The sequence below is a fragment of the Gobio gobio genome (genome assembly GCF_949357685.1).
Source record: "Gobio gobio genome assembly, chromosome: 9".
Classification (NCBI taxonomy): domain Eukaryota; kingdom Metazoa; phylum Chordata; class Actinopteri; order Cypriniformes; family Gobionidae; genus Gobio; species Gobio gobio.
This window is the reverse complement of record NC_137115.1, coordinates 43,303,355-43,319,458: the sequence shown is the minus strand read 5'-3', so window position 1 is coordinate 43,319,458 and position 16,104 is coordinate 43,303,355. Positions and strand designations below refer to the sequence as shown.

Genomic DNA, 16,104 nt, shown 5'->3' with positions numbered 1-16,104 from the left:
TTCTATTGAGCCTGATTTCTCAAAATGGTGTGTGTGTGCGCGTGTGTGCTTTTCCTGGGTGCCATGACAACAGTGCGAGTTATAGTAAGCATGAGCGCTGGTGCCTGTTGACGACTCGCACGCACTCTCACAGGAGCTCACTCAGAGTAACGGCCGAGCTCAGTGTTTTGACTGAATAATACGGTTTCTTCCTCGGAAAACCTTATGGTGTGCCTCCTGAATACTTTCCATATATCAGTCCCTCCAGAAAAACGCGATTATGCAATCGCATGATTTAATGCATAATCAGCCAAAGTCCGCATATTTATGCGGGGGCCGCATTTTTTCAAATACGGCGCACTTTCGCCACGTAAATTGCCTATTTCCGCGTGCAAAATATGCGGGCTTGCATGATTTCATAATCCCCGCATTTTCGTTGCAAAAAAGTCATATATATTAGCAGAAAGTTGAAAAATGTTTGTTTACTTCACACAAGAGCCGGCATTTCCCCCTATTGCCATGGGAACGTTTTGAAGGGACGTAATTACCCGACGTGAACGTCATCGAAAAGCTGCAAACCCCGTGGTGAAACCATAGATATCGGTGAAACCATAATGAAGCACGCAAATTCCCATTTGCCAACAAAAATAACAGCAAAAGACTGCGCGAAGCAGTTTCCCGGTGTGTTGACCGATTTAAAAAAACAGCATCATGAAGCTTCGAAGCGTTATGAATCAGTGAGTCGATTCAGCGGTTTGGATCGCCAAAGTTGCGCATTTCAGCAGTTTGACACGCGATCCGAATCATGAATCGACTCGCTGATTCAAAACTATGCACAAAAACTATTCTCGTCACTTCATAAAGTTATTGTAGAACCACTGTAGTGAGATGGACTTTGTAACGACGTCTTTAATACCTTTTATGGGTATTGAGAGTGTATAGTGCAGCAGGGTGTCCATGAGGGGAAGTAATTAATGACAGAATTTTCATTTTTGGGTGAACTAAGCCTTTAAGAGATTGCACTTTGTGGATTGGAAGCACTCAAATGTCTGTTTTGTATAGCTAGCTACCTCTGTAAAACAGGAAGTTATTTATGCATTTTTTTTCAAAAGTTGTAGCATATTCCTTTTGTAAAGCTACAGAACTTGACTACATTTTTGTAACTCAATTTGACTAAATATTTTGTAAATTTGAGCCATGTGTTTATTTAGGTCTTCAATAAAACAAGATGAGAACTTAAATATTCCCAGCACTTTCTGTGATGTAGTGCTTTTCTTCTCTTTTTCATCAAACCGCGGTTTTTGCAAGTTCCCGCAATTTTATCGCATACAAATTGCATAAATATCCCGCATTTTCCATTGCATTTTTTAAGAAAATGTGCCGCATAATCAAGGATTTTTGCCCGCAACAATCACAAAAAAAGCCGCATTTTTCTGGAAGGACTGACATATGGCGCGCGTCTCACTGTATCATTACGTGATACTTTTGTTTTCAATATTGATAATAATAAGAAAAGTTTATTGAGCACAAACTAATGATGTTAGAATGATTTCTGAAGGATCACGTGTCATTGAAGACTGGAGTAATTCAGCTTTTCTATCACAAAAAAAAACATTGTAATAGTATTACTGTTTTTAGTATATTTTTGATCAAATAAATTCAGCTTTCTTGTGCATATTAAGAGACTAAAATCTTACCGACCCCAAACTTTTGAACAAAAGTGTATCATATTTTTATATTCTATAAATATCAATTGTTTTGGGGCAACAGAAATTATAACTGATAACTGATGTAATTGATTTTTACAATTATTACAAAATATATGAGAACAGGTCCCAAGAAAATATGTAAAAGAAAAAGAAATTATAGCAAACCCTTTACTAGAATGTTTGCTACTGTTGTTAATTCACTTATTTATCCAAAATTCATTGAAAAAATGTTAACAAATATTGCAATTTAGAGGATACAATTTTAACTAGGTGTTTGAAAACAACAAATAAAAGTTTTAAGTTAGGTACCCCATGTGACAACTAGCCCGAGTCCCCCATACTGATCTACATTCGATGTACTTATTCTTTGTCTATATTCATTGTTATCATAGTGGAAATCCTGTGAAGTACTTGTGAGGGTACTTAAAAAAATATGGTTGGGTTTTTTTTTTTTCTTAAGTATTTGTTCTAAAGTCTTTGAACATTCTTGTGTTTTATGTTGCAATCCTTTGCAATGGCTGCCTGAGTTTCATGTCTTTCCTCTTGTGGTTCGGCAGCTGTGGAGAGCGCTGTCCCTCTGGAAGTCACGGCCCACAGTGTGAGCAGCGCTGCCCTTGTCAAAACGGAGGAACCTGCCATCACATCACTGGAGAATGCTCCTGCCCTGCTGGATGGATGGTAAGATGCTGCACTCAGAGGGACTAAAAGGGTGGAGAAGTGAGGGACAAAGAGAAAGTGACTGAGAGAATAAAAGATAGAAAAGAAACAGAGGGGAATAAAGATGAGAAGACAGATGATAAGGAATGAGGGGCAGAGAGTGAAGGAGAGTAAAAGGGCAAGATACTGAAACGTTGGAAGAGGTGAGTCACACTTAAAAGTAAGAAAGAACGGAGAAGAGGGAGTAATAAGAAGGAGAAAGGGAGGGTTAAGTGAATGGAGGGAAGGTGAAAGAGTTTAAGAGGTAAATGAAGAAGGGGTGGAGGAGAATCTGAATTTAGATACTTGCACTATCCTAAAAGGGGAAGAAATGACACTGATCTGAGTCTCTAAGTATCTGAGCAGAAGATTGCTGAGTCTCATTATTGCTCTTTTTGCATCATCTTAAACTCATAAAGAGGACATATCAAAAACACGTTTCCTTTCTCTTCTGAAAAGAGTTTGTGCTACAGAATGGAGACGTACTCTAACGTTCACAAAGCAATGCTCCATCCACTGTTCATTCAAACCGTTTATTGAAACTAAACTACAAAAGTGGGTCATTCAGACATATCAGCACCTATTCAGTAATTAAGGAACCTCGCTTAAACGCCTTAAAGGTACAGTAGCAAAGACTGGATCAGATAGGTGGTGGTAAGTGGTCGTGCAAAACTTTCAGCTTTAACTGATATAAGTGGCTACAGATATATTGAATAGGGCCTCCTTTACAGGGCCACATATTGCGTTTTTCTGTAATTCTATACACGTGTTCTATCTTTGCATGATTTTATGTATGATCGTTTATCTTTATGGATGATGTGTACTGTGTTCACTCAAAATCCTTTATTTCCTCCAAATCTGTATGACTTCTTTCTTCTGTGGCACTCAAGAAATGTTATTTTGAATGTTTGGTATTTTAAGTTTGAAGAATGTTTTGGCTACTCGTAGTTTCATAAAATAAAAGCGAATGTGCTTTCAAGCTCCAAAATGACAACCAAAAAAAACACACCATAAAAGCATTATAAAAGACCATAGCTTTTGTATTGAAATTTAAGTTGTTCAGTGAAAAATTGCCCTCTACTGTCTGGATTTTTTTATATGGCATCTGTTTGACATCAACGTGATGATTGCATGTCAAGTGACTGATCACATCAGTGAATTTTGTGTGGAAGTGAGAATAAGAGTTAAGGCACATTCAAACCAAGGACGATAACTATAAAGTTTTAATAAGTGTTCTAATTCTATAAGAATATCGAAGGTCACACCACAACTACAACATTAATGACACAGATGAACAATAACATTATTGTTATTTTTCAGCTGATGAACAATAAATGAACAATTACCCTAGCACACTTGCATGTAATAGATAGGTGTATAGGTGAAAAGACCAACAAAGTCAAAAATCAAGAACAAAAGAAAGTCACACACTCCATCAGTACTTGCAAAAGTATCAAAATAGCTTTATTCGCCACAACGCTTCGGTACCATGACCCCGTATATATGCCTGATGAAGGTCATGGGACTGGAATATTGCAGAGAATAAAGCTATTTTGATACTTTTGCAAGTACTGATGGTGTGTGGGACTTTCTTTTGTAGCTGATGAGCAATAAAAACATTAGGTGCGTTTACATGGAGCACTGTAATCGGTTTAAAAGTCCAATCCGAATAAAAATACTCCATATAAACACCTCAATCGGAATAAAAATGGCCAAACCGAATGAAATTGTAATCGGTTTGAGAGGGGTGGGATAAACCTTTTCATGAACCGATCAAACGAAAAATTCCACCATGTAAACGATCTGATCCGATTACTTTGAGTGCACGTCTTTCTGTGACGTGATATACAGCGTGCGCCTCCTCAACTGAAGAGCGCGCGCCGCGCTCACACCAGGTTAATGTTGACAAGAAAGGAAAGTTCATTTTTCTGAGGTATTAAACTTTTTATTTCGTAACATGTTATGAACATGATGTTGGAATAATGACACAGACATAGCCTGGCTACACCATCTCATCTTGACAGCGTTTGTCCGAGGCTTCAACTGCGCCTGACAGAATACATTTTTTTTCTGAGGTGATTCTTACACTTTACGACAAATAATAAATAGCTTTTATAAAACTCTACAAGTCCTGGTGGCCGTTGAGAGCTGCCATTTCAACGGGGAACATTCAAGCTGCTCTCTGTTTCTCGTTAGTTAAGTTAGCTATACAAAATTTTTTTATCAACAACTGCTTCAAATTGGTTAAGTAACATTACCCACAGTCTACTTTAATTAGGCTACTTTTGTTAATATTTATACCTTTGTGATGATGGTATCTTTCCTTAATCATCTGAAATATATATGTTTAGTACTACTAGTAATGATGCTGAGCACGTCTTTAATGCTTCATTCATGTTTCACCGTATATCCTATGTTTTTATTAATAATTTGAGTGCATTTTATTGTTAATTTTGTGTTTTTCAAAATAAATGAATTGAATTAATTTTTGATTCCGCATTCATCATTCACAGCTGTTGAAATAGCCATAGTATAGGACATAAATTAGGTTAAACTACTGCATGTCCGCCCCACAGAAAAATAAATAAATATAAAAATTACCAACACAGAACTATTGATCCACGATACGTAACGAATCTGAGGCGGCAGACAAACTGTGTGCGCATGTCACAAAATGATTCCTACTGAAAGTCAGCACATGTAAACACCAGATCGGTTTAGATAACGTCTCATGTAAACAGTCCACCGAATCTTTCAATCAGAATGATTTTAATCGGAATGACAAAAAAGTGTGCATGTAAACGTGGCTACTGACAGCCAGTCAGAATCAACCTGACTTTTAAAGAGCTTTAGCATTTAAAGGGACAAACGACTTAACTGCAGTGCGCTTATAATAAACAGAACATTATCTTGTGTTGGTGTGGACGCCAACATAGTGTTCATTATGATTTTTTTTCTTGGTGTGAAAGGGGGAAGATTGTGAATAATAAGTAAATAATAATGACTAAGGCACTTCTCTGTTTGAAATAAAGAAAGTCATATGGGTTTGAAATGGGGGAGTAAATGATGACGCACTTAAAAAACAATAAGTAAAGTTTGCTTAATTTTTCTTTTGCAAGTTTTTGCACACTTATTTTTTAAGTCACATAGTTAATGAAGTAACCTCTACTTAACTAAGTTAGGTAAAAATAACAAAATAAAGAAAATATAGAATTTAGGTTTTTTTTTTCATTCTTGCCTGAACTAACTTTTTCATGTAGAAATTACATAAATTTTTTTCTGCAGTATTCACTTCATCACAAAATCATTTTTATCAGTGCAGAATTGTAATTTTTTTAGGTGAATCGTTCCTTTGAATTAGTGTATCTTCAGTGGTCATTTCAGAATGAACGTGATCTGATTCTCATATGTGAATTTTCTCCGCTCTCTTCCTCGACAGGGGTCTGTGTGCGCCCAGCCATGCCAATTCGGCAAATACGGGATCAATTGCAGCAAGGAATGCTCGTGCCGAAATGGAGGACTGTGTGACCACATCACAGGACAGTGCCAGTGTATGGCAGGATACAGTGGCCACAGGTAAAACGGATACCCAATTAGTGAAAACCAGTTCTGATCTTTTTTCTGTTATTATTTCTCTGTGTCTTTAAAAAAAACTGCCACAAAAGCAGTTTGTTACCAAGCATGCCCAATTTGGGTCTGAATAATTGATTAATTGTTTTTTTTATTGCCCTGTGTTTATATTCCCTATGTCCACTGATCCCACTCAAAGATCCGCACTGGTCTGTTAAGTTTCTGCCCATTAATTACCAGTAATGGAGTTTTATTAGGATCCAATTGAAATAGCTCTGTGCCTTTATTTCCCCGTGTCTTCTGCAGCAGCTTAGGGTTTATTAGCGCACTAAAGTGATTGTCTGCAGAATGAAAACACTTTCAGGACAGACACTTCTTATCCTCTAATATTTAACAAAATTGCCCTCATTCATTTGGTCTGTGACAGGTGAATTAGCCCAGCAGGAATAATCTCAGATTGCGTTAGTATCCCCTCCTCCCTTCCCCCAAGTCCTTCTCACACCCGTCGTTTCTGATATAAACGACGCTGGTGTAATTTCAACATGAAACATACCTAGTCCGTTTTATAATTTAATTGAGCTATTTATCTGTCTCCTAATGGCTTCTTTGGACACTTAAGATTGATGTTCTGCCAGGATTGTATATTGAAGATCTTGTGGAAGTCGTTGTTCCTTAAGTCACTTTGCTATTCAACAGAGAGAATGAGCCCGGGTCTAATTGTATTCACGGTAATTAATGACTGCAGTTTTAGTTTCCTGTCGCCCCACAGGCGAAGCCAAGGGGCTGATGAACCTGAGGTACCAAAGAAGATGCCCAGAGCATTGACCCTTGACCCTTAGATTAGAATAATTTTGTAGTCTACTAATTCTGCTTGTGTTATTCTGACGGGCTCCTTTTTCTTCCAGAGCTGCTCTGAGTTGCTAATAATGTCAAAATACAGAACATTGCACTGGGCTTTTCTTCCCTCTGTAAAGTGTCTGAAATGTTCCCAGGTGCCAGGAAGAGTGTCCGGTGGGCACCTACGGACCCCAGTGCGCCCTCCACTGTGACTGTCAGAATGGGGCAAAGTGTTACCACATCAACGGAGCGTGTTTGTGTGATACAGGTTTCAAAGGGCCTCACTGCCAGGACAGGTTCTGTCCACCAGGCCTATACGGTCTCATCTGTGACAAATACTGCCCCTGTAACTCCACCAACACACTCAGGTGAGACACGCTACCTCACGTCAACAGACCGCAGTATAATAATAACTGCTGAACTGACAGGAAACTAATGGACTATGGATGCATATTTGTACTATAATGGTTATCAGCTGATATTCAGCTGATTTTTAAAAAATGTATTTGTAATAGCCAATATTAGATATTTCATTCTGCATGCCCTATTTTTACAGTTAGATTACCTTGACCATAATCTAATGCTTACTTAAAGTTAATGTTTCAAAAAGGCAATAAACTATTAAATTCAATCTTTAGCAAATCTAAAAATTAATATCCATTTTTTAAATTTTGTATATATTTATTATAATTTTGTGATGCTTTCATTTATTTCTAGTATTTAAATCAATTTAATTTATTTTTTGTATTTATTTTACTATTTTATTTAGACAAAATAGTAAAGAATTTTAATATCGGCGTTAATGTGAAAATGAGGGGGCAGTCGTGGCCTAATGGTTAGAGAGTCGGACTTGCAACCCAAAGGTTGATGTTCCGGTCCGGCAGGAATTGTCGGTGGGGGGAGTGAATAACCAGCGCTCTCCTCCACCCTCAATACCACGACTGAGGTGATCCTTGAGCAAGGCACCGAACCTCCAATAGCTCCCCGGGCGCCACAGCAATATGGCTACCCACTGCTCCGGGTGTGTGTTCACGGTGTGAGTGTGTTCACTACTGTGTGTGTGTTCACTACTGTGTGTGTGCACTTGGATGGGTTAAATGCAGAGCACAAATTCCAAGTATGGGTCACCATACTTGGCCACACGTCACTTCAATTCACTAATGTGAAAATCATTTAGCTAGAAATCGGCTAGAATTATGCAGTAATTTAATTAGTGTAGTTTTGGTGCATCCCTATGCACCTTATTTTCTTGCAAAGCAAAATACACTTAATTTATTAATCCAAAATGTGTAGACCAGGATATTTCTTGATGGATTATATCTAGGGCTGTCAATTGAGTTCAAATTCATGGAATTAATTGCATAAGATGCTTATAATCAAATTAATCACACACACACACACACACACGCATGTTTTGTTTTGTTTACATATCATTGGTCAATGACGCATTTTTGCATTTCTTCTGTGCCATGTTCAAACGTTTGGTCTATATGTGCATGTCATATCTTTTACTAAATTCCACAGCTAAACAGCAAACCCTTAAAGGTGCAGTTAGTGTTTCTCTACAGAAACATTTTTTGTTATGCTGGTTGCAAGTCTTCTCATATTTTGATAGCAATCACTATGTTTAGCGGTCTAAATGTATTTTTTATAAATATATATTGTCTGTGGAAGGCGTAGGACCATAAAATGTACGTTCAATCACTGCATTCGGTCTGAATGAAATTATAGCATGTGTTCCCTGTCAGTCAACGCGTGTTTGCATACATCATATGTCATCAGGGCGTTCACAAACGCTGTGCAGATAGAGCGAAAATGGCAGGCAAACAGTTGTTTACGTTCGTTATTGAAGTACTGTTACTCACTGTACTGTAAAGTTTTCTAACCGCTGAATGATACATGATGTGATCCAATAACGTCTCTGGTTGTGTGGTCTGTGCACCTTCATGTGTTTTGGAGGAGGCGTAGCTTTGGACGCCGATTGGCAGGTTGGGTTTGATCGTATGCTTTCGATGCTAGCAGGCTAAAGTTAGCATTTCCTAGATCACCTATTACACCTTTAACATAACAATTCAGCTAAATTATTTCACACAAACAATACATCTTTGTGGAGTCTTCTACGGTTAAACAGAACGTTCAGTCCTACACTCATCACTTTTCCAGCCAACTCCTCTCGAGTTAACCTCTGGAGTCATGGGTGAGTAAAGTGCTCCATTTGAGTCCATTTGACTTCATTTGACTTGCAAGTAAAAATTTGAACACCTTTCAACAGTAGCATAGCACTTGCTCTTTATCGCGACCTGTGCTTCATTCATTATTTCTTAGCCGTGTTCCTGGCTAATGCAATGTTAATGTCTGGTATGGGTAGATTAGGCCCTGAGACACTGGGGCTCATTACTACATGAAGAAGAGAAAGGACACCCCATTTATCTGAGTGGAGCTCACAGACACCAGGATGGATGAACTCAATGGTTTTAGTTCTCAGATTTGGCTCCCTTGTTCTGGAAACCAAAGTGTTTCTGTTTAGATGCCGTATACCCAGCGTATCTTTAGGCATATTTGTACCTAAATGTCTATCTCTCTTTCTCTTTTTCAGCTGCCACCCCCTGACAGGTGAATGCTCGTGTACGGCTGGATGGACGGGTCTATACTGCAATGAGACCTGTCCCCCGGGTTACTATGGAGAAGGATGTAGTGTGCCATGCCAGTGTGCTAATGGAGCAGACTGCCACGGTCTCACTGGGGCCTGTATCTGTGCCCCAGGCTACACAGTGAGTCCATGTTTATCATTTATCAATGTCCACAGTCATTAAATGCTAGTAAATCTTGCCATGCTGAAATATTGTCACCTGAAATTGACTTCTGAGCATTGATGATTACAGTTGCTAATGTTTTGAAATAAAGGATGGTCTTTTGTCAATTGCCATGACATATAGGCCCCTATACATCTGGCATTAACATCACTCAAACCTCTCATTAGTAGTGGCAGAAGAAGAATCAGAAAGAGCTTTATTGCCAAGTGTGTTTGCACACCCACAAGGAATTTACCTTGGTATTCAAGTACACACATATAAATATACCAATACATATAATAACATTTAAGAATAGAAAATATAAGAGACATTAATATGTCTGGACCAACCTGTCAATCAACCAATGCACTAAAAAAATAAGGATTTTAATTGATTACATACTTTAAATAAAAAGCCCCCAGATGAGAATCCTGAACAAAACATCTAATTTGTTAAGTAAAAAAAAAATTGCTCTAAAAAGTAATTCAGGGGACCTGTTACCACAACTTACATAAATGCATGGTTGCAAGTTAAAAATCCTAATTTAATGTTTGAATTAAACCTTTTAAGTTGCAAACATTATTTTGTGGAGTTGTGTTGACAAAATGTTGTTGTTAATTACATCAACTTAATGTATAGTAACTTAATGAAATACTTCGGAAATTAGGCAATGGATTTCTAGTTCCCAGAATCCTTTGCATAGGACTGGATAAGGAGAATAAATGTTGAAATTGAGTGTCCATTTATTTGTTTTTAGTGAAGGGAAAGACCTGTTAGTGTTTAATGCTGTTATGTTTAACATTTAAAAGAGTTTCTGTAATGTTGAAGTTTTTGTGGTTCCCATTGTGCTGAAGAGATACATGAAGGTAAACACTACATTGACTCTATAATCAATGACTGCGCTAAAGCCAGTGACAATATCTTACTTGTTCTTGTTAAATAAGTTATGTTAGCATGTGCTATGAAAGCTGTTTTTGAACTGAAATAGATAAGATTAATTGGTTCCAGGGCTACAACTCTGGTAGTTGGAGTGACTTAATTTTGAGTAATCAACTTAAAAAATGTGTATTTATGCTACAAATTATTAACTCAATGCAGCTTGTTGATTGAACGTAAATTCACTCCAAGTTGTCGTAACTCAAAAAAATGCGAACTGCTGCGTACATTTTTTGTTGTTGAGCCAACACATTATTTTGAGTGTATTTTATATTGCACTTTTAACACCATGCAGCAACGTGCAGTAAGTGAGAAGTGTAGTAAGTTTATATTCCAAAAACCAGTGACCCTCTCGTCAAAATCAGATCACAAGTGGTCACAGGACACACATTTGTGACGCAGGTGCAAACAACAATGTGTCTTGGCTCAGTTCCACGTCTAAACAGGGCCATCGATGTGACATATGAAGGTGGCAAAATTCATAATTACGTAATAAAGGTTTATGATTGTGGATTTTAAGTGAAAACTGGAAGCACCTTTCAGGGGACATTTCTAGTCAGCACTTTCCTTGATCTCTCTTTGAAAAGTTTTTGTGCCTTCATACTTAAAGCAGAAGTGTCAGCGAATACAGTTTATTGCTTTGAAAATGATCTCTATAGTGGTCTCTCTCTCTCTCTCTCTCTCTCACACACACACACACGTAAACACATCACCTCCTGCAGGGAGGCTGGGAACGAGGTGAGAGTCTCTAAGTTCAGTAATGCTACTTTCCCAATGATGGTGTCTTATTACACAGCAGGTTTAGACTTAACTCAAAGACCTTGCCAAACACAAAAAGAAGCGTTAGACTCCAAAATAGAGTGTGATTTCTAGGCAAGATTTTATATGACATAAATAACTAAATGTTTTGTTATCCAGTTGGTTGCACAAGGCACAAAATCTGCCTGGCTCCGTGCCCGATGATGAACAAAGGGGATGCTAAAATGAAAGTGATAAGATGCAAGGAAAGAGCATGGGAAAACAGATAGAGAGATGATCATATGTGTGATTTGAATTTATTTTACAGAGATGCTCAAATAGATGGATGACTCATTTAGTTACTGAATGTGTTATATATTTCTTACACTCCTGTACATCTGGAGAAGCAAACACGCTCTCCTACAGAGCTAGTCGACTCAGAGTTAGAGAACTGAGAGAAACTGTTACACTTAAAGTATACTTGTTTTATACACTAAAAAGTGGTCCACTTAAGTCCCACTTACTAGAACATTAATATTAGTATACTTACGACATAAAGTATACTTAAAATATACTTGAACTTTACTTAAGTATACTTAATAAAATGATCTTGAAGTATACTTATATTTTTGTAAGGGCAGATAAATACTGCTTTCTGCTTTTACCATTTGACAGTTTGGGGTCCGTAAGATAATTTTTTTAAACAAACTATTTTATTTCATTTATTTATTTATAAAGCATAAATAAACACAACAACAGTTGACCACTGTGCTGTACAGAAGCTAAGTCTGATGTATGTATGTATGTATGTATGTATGTATGTATGTATGTATGTATGTATGTATGTATGTATGTATGTATGTATGTATATGTTAAATGCCCGGGTAAAAATATATGACTTTAACTATTAATAGTTAATAGATAATGAATAGCAAAGATGCATTGAATTGATCAAAAGTGACAGTAAATACATTTCTAATGTTACAAAATATTTCTATTTCAAATAAATGCTTTTTTTTTTTACTTTCTATTCCTCAAAGAATCCTGGAAAAAATGTATTATGTTTTCCACAAAAATATTAAGTAGCACAACTGTTTTCAACATCGCTAATAATTACACTAGAAAAGCTACTGTTTTAAGTATATTCCTCGCCACTGAACTGATTTTACTTTTGCTGCATTCAAATGAAGACAGTGCCGCAGGTAAAGACTGGAACGGCACTGATGATTAAGACAAACTCAGTAAGAGGCTCTAGCCAACTCCTGCCTTGGCCTGTTGCTGTGTCCTGTGGCAGAGCTACTACAGCGATTTGAACTAGCAGGCGGAGGCACAGACTGTATCTTCATTTTCACCACCTGTTTTTTTGTGTTAGATTTGAGGGGCCTGCTGCCAGTTCTATTAAACACTGCTCGAGGAGCTTTGGCCAAGGCGTCTGACCGAGATGCAATGGAATTGGGACACAATACTCCATTTCCAGGCCAGCTCTTCCATTTGGACCTATAGAACAGCAAAGGTTAACAGTTTGACCGCAGTCTGGTTGAAAATAAGAGGGGTAATGGCCACCAAAACTATCATCCATAGAGTTCTGAGAGAGTGATATTTATAGGGGTGGGAAAGGAACATATATGCTTGTGCTGCTGGTACTGGAGAGAACGCAGGCGGGTAAATGAGGGACCAAATGTGCTGGTAGTACCACGTTGAAAGCACACATGCCACGTTCATGTGTGCTTTCATGACACTTCACTAGAATGCACAGGTGCACTAGTAGGAATTTTAACGCTTTACGCTATTCGTAACTACAGCACATTTAGACATTGTATGATTGACCACTAGTGAAACTTTTGCTATTTAGCATTTCTCTAATTTATAAAAAATGACATTATATTATATTATATTACATTACATTTCATCATGTTGTTATCCAGCATGATTTAAGAATTGTCCAAAAAGCACATGATCAGTAACAAATCTGCTTTTATATATATATATATAATGCAAAGATGAATTTTGATCAGCTTTTACTCCAGTCTTCAGTGTCTCGTGATCCTTCAGAAATAATTCAAATTTTCTGATTTGATACTCAGTTATTAATAATGTTGGAATATATTATTTAAAAATAAAAAAATTTCATACCAAAAAAACAATATTTTGGACCACACTAAATATGAAAATGTACCAATCGAAGCTTGAAGACATTTCTATTGTTATGTTATTATAAAGTGAATATTTAGCCTCTAAACTTAAGTCCTGCTTTAGCCTGCTTTTAGAGAAGTTTAGTCACCCAGTTGAATATGTGCTCTCAGGCCCGTGTCAGTGTAATCTGGAGCATTCACGGGTCTCAATAAATCCCTGTGGTCATTTGTGAGCCAGAGACTATTTTACCTCCAACCCATTCACCAGTAAATTGCAGGTCTGCTGAAAAGTCGAACAAACTAACTTTCTCGCCCCATATTCATCTGCCTGCACGGTTAGTTTTAAGTTTTTTTCCGCTGAACAGAACTGCCATTGTTAGCAGTCTGCTTGCTGTCACTTTTGAGCAGAACAAAGATAACTGCACGTAGATTGATGAAAAATTAATCCACAGATGTAAGCTTTTCATGTGGGGAGTGGATGGACGAGCGAAGCAGATGGAGAGGTAGAATATTTGAAATGGGGAATACAATGGGGGAATGTGGGAGAGAGAGAACGAAAAAGAAAGAAAGAGCATACAAGAAAGAAAAGAGTGGGAGTTAGAGAAAATATTGGAGATGATTGTATCAAAGTGAGCGAGCGAGATAAATGATGGCAGATTGAAAGAGAGGGGAGAAACAAAACATATATAGAGAGAGCGAGAGTTAGTCCCTCTTGGTGCCCATGGCGTCCTGTGGCATATCTTATCTTGCCTTCCTCTTAGACCTAGTTCCAGATGATAATGAGAGAGCGGGTCCTCTGCTGCTCAATCCCCGGCACCGGGGAGAGGGAGGCAGGAGGCGCACGGCACACTGCCATTACCCCACTAATTGGGAGTCTAAATCATTTTGTCAGCTGTCAGTCAGAGCCAGGGATGAGGCAAGAAGACACCGGTGATAACCGGCGCTGGGATACAGGCGACTCCCCTGCTGAGCCTGGTAAAGCGCAGATTTTGTGCTGGTGTTGTTTGGCTGGGGAACAGGGTTTAAGAACACAGTGTCTGTCAGTCATCAGCAATGGTTTTCTAGGGGGATGGACGGAGGTGCTGAGGGCCAGGGGCTGTCAGCTCATTAATGCAGCTGGGGAAAGCGGGCCTTTAGCACTGAGCTCTGTGTGATAGCAACAAGAACACAAGCTACACACGGACTTCAGGTCTTCTGCTGTGCAAATGTGCCCGCTTCCTTTCTACTCGCTTGAAACGGTATCTAACTCATATGCTGCCTTCTTGCAGAGAATGTTTTGCTGGACATTTCCTGTTGGAAGTTTTTGGGAATCCTCAGATGGGCTTCACAACACATTTCTCATGTTACAGTGTAAAGTTACATAATAATTCTAATAATAATAATAACTAGAATCTTACATTTTCTGGTAGAAATGTGTGCCTGCCTGAGCAAAACTTGCTGCCATGATGCTAGGGTATTGTTAGTGGTTGCCAGGGCATTGCTCCGTATGTAGTCGTTAAAATGTTCTGGGGGGTTTTGCACATTTTTATGCATTTGTAGGGTGTTCTGCTAGGTGGGTGGTTTTAGCATATTGCTGTTCTGTCGCTAGATTATTGTGGGTGGTAATTAGGACGCCATACATGTGCGGGACAATTTAAGACATGTATGAGTAATAGTAATTATTGTAAAATGTAATATGGACATTATAATGTACGTTATTTATTTGTATATATGTATATTTAGTGTGTAATTCAGCAACTCCGCTGTGTGTGTTTTTCAGGGAGATTACTGTTCCCAAACCTGCTCACCTGGAATATACGGTACTAACTGCACTTCCACCTGCCACTGTCACAACCAGGCGTCCTGCTCACCAATCGATGGCTCCTGCATCTGTAAAGAAGGTACGGCATAATGTGCTCTCCTTCTTTCTTTATTCTATTCCTTCATTTCTCTTATAGAAATGCGAGATTGTGGGTTTACAACCAACCTGATAACAAGATTAGAGATTGACCTGTACAAATAAATCAACATGAAAACAACAATCAATATAAGCAATCAAATAGTAAGGAAAAGTCATAATCTTTACAATTGATTATTCTAGGACTAATTAATCATTTTCCAATTCCCTCTAAAACATCAATGTTTAGAGAATTAACGCTGTCTATAAATTGAAATTCGGCATTCCTAACAAGCCCATTATACTCCAAATACTTTCTGGACATCACACATCAGACACTCCCAAAAAATAGTAAATAATATCCCCATCCTTTCTCCATATATCCTTCTCTGTCATTATGAAAAAAATGGGTGTTTCAATATCAAAGGATCCAAAGGCCCTCCAGGTCACTTTCAAAGGATACATAACCACTTAGCACTTACATACACGCATAGATTTTTGGGCTGTAAAAGCATAAAAAATGTGGTGTAAATCCACAAGAGCCCTGTGTGTACTCAGCGTTTGGCTGACCGCAGCTAACCGTACCTGCGGGACGGCCCTCAGTTGTTGCATAAACATGGACTCGTCCGGAAAAGCTTGCGCCAGAAGAGTATTCGCTCAGGTCCCTTCAGTTTGGGAGGAAGCTCATTAGAGACAGTACCTTTAAAATCCTCATCCCATTCATAATGCAGAACCCCAGTGTGCTACACAACTTCTCTGCCTATCTCACTCTGCTCTTATGTTGACCTCAAACCATGCATATATTCCACTCATTGACTGCTTTGCGGTGTGAGTCGAGG

The 16,104-nt window shown here is 38.2% G+C and overlaps 1 protein-coding gene across 1 annotated transcript in view; it reads left to right on the top strand.

The window, feature by feature from the left end:
- Positions 1 to 16,104, top strand: part of megf11 (multiple EGF-like-domains 11) — a gene marked incomplete at its 5' end in the record, with an annotated part of 127,869 nt that overhangs the window by 75,278 nt on the left and 36,487 nt on the right. Inside the window, 6 exons of the mRNA XM_079826160.1 lie at positions 2,246 to 2,366; positions 5,824 to 5,960; positions 6,724 to 6,751; positions 6,947 to 7,159; positions 9,388 to 9,562; positions 15,149 to 15,269. Coding sequence (XP_079682286.1) covers positions 2,246 to 2,366; positions 5,824 to 5,960; positions 6,724 to 6,751; positions 6,947 to 7,159; positions 9,388 to 9,562; positions 15,149 to 15,269 — 795 coding nt within the window. The remainder of the gene's footprint in view (positions 1 to 2,245; positions 2,367 to 5,823; positions 5,961 to 6,723; positions 6,752 to 6,946; positions 7,160 to 9,387; positions 9,563 to 15,148; positions 15,270 to 16,104) is intronic.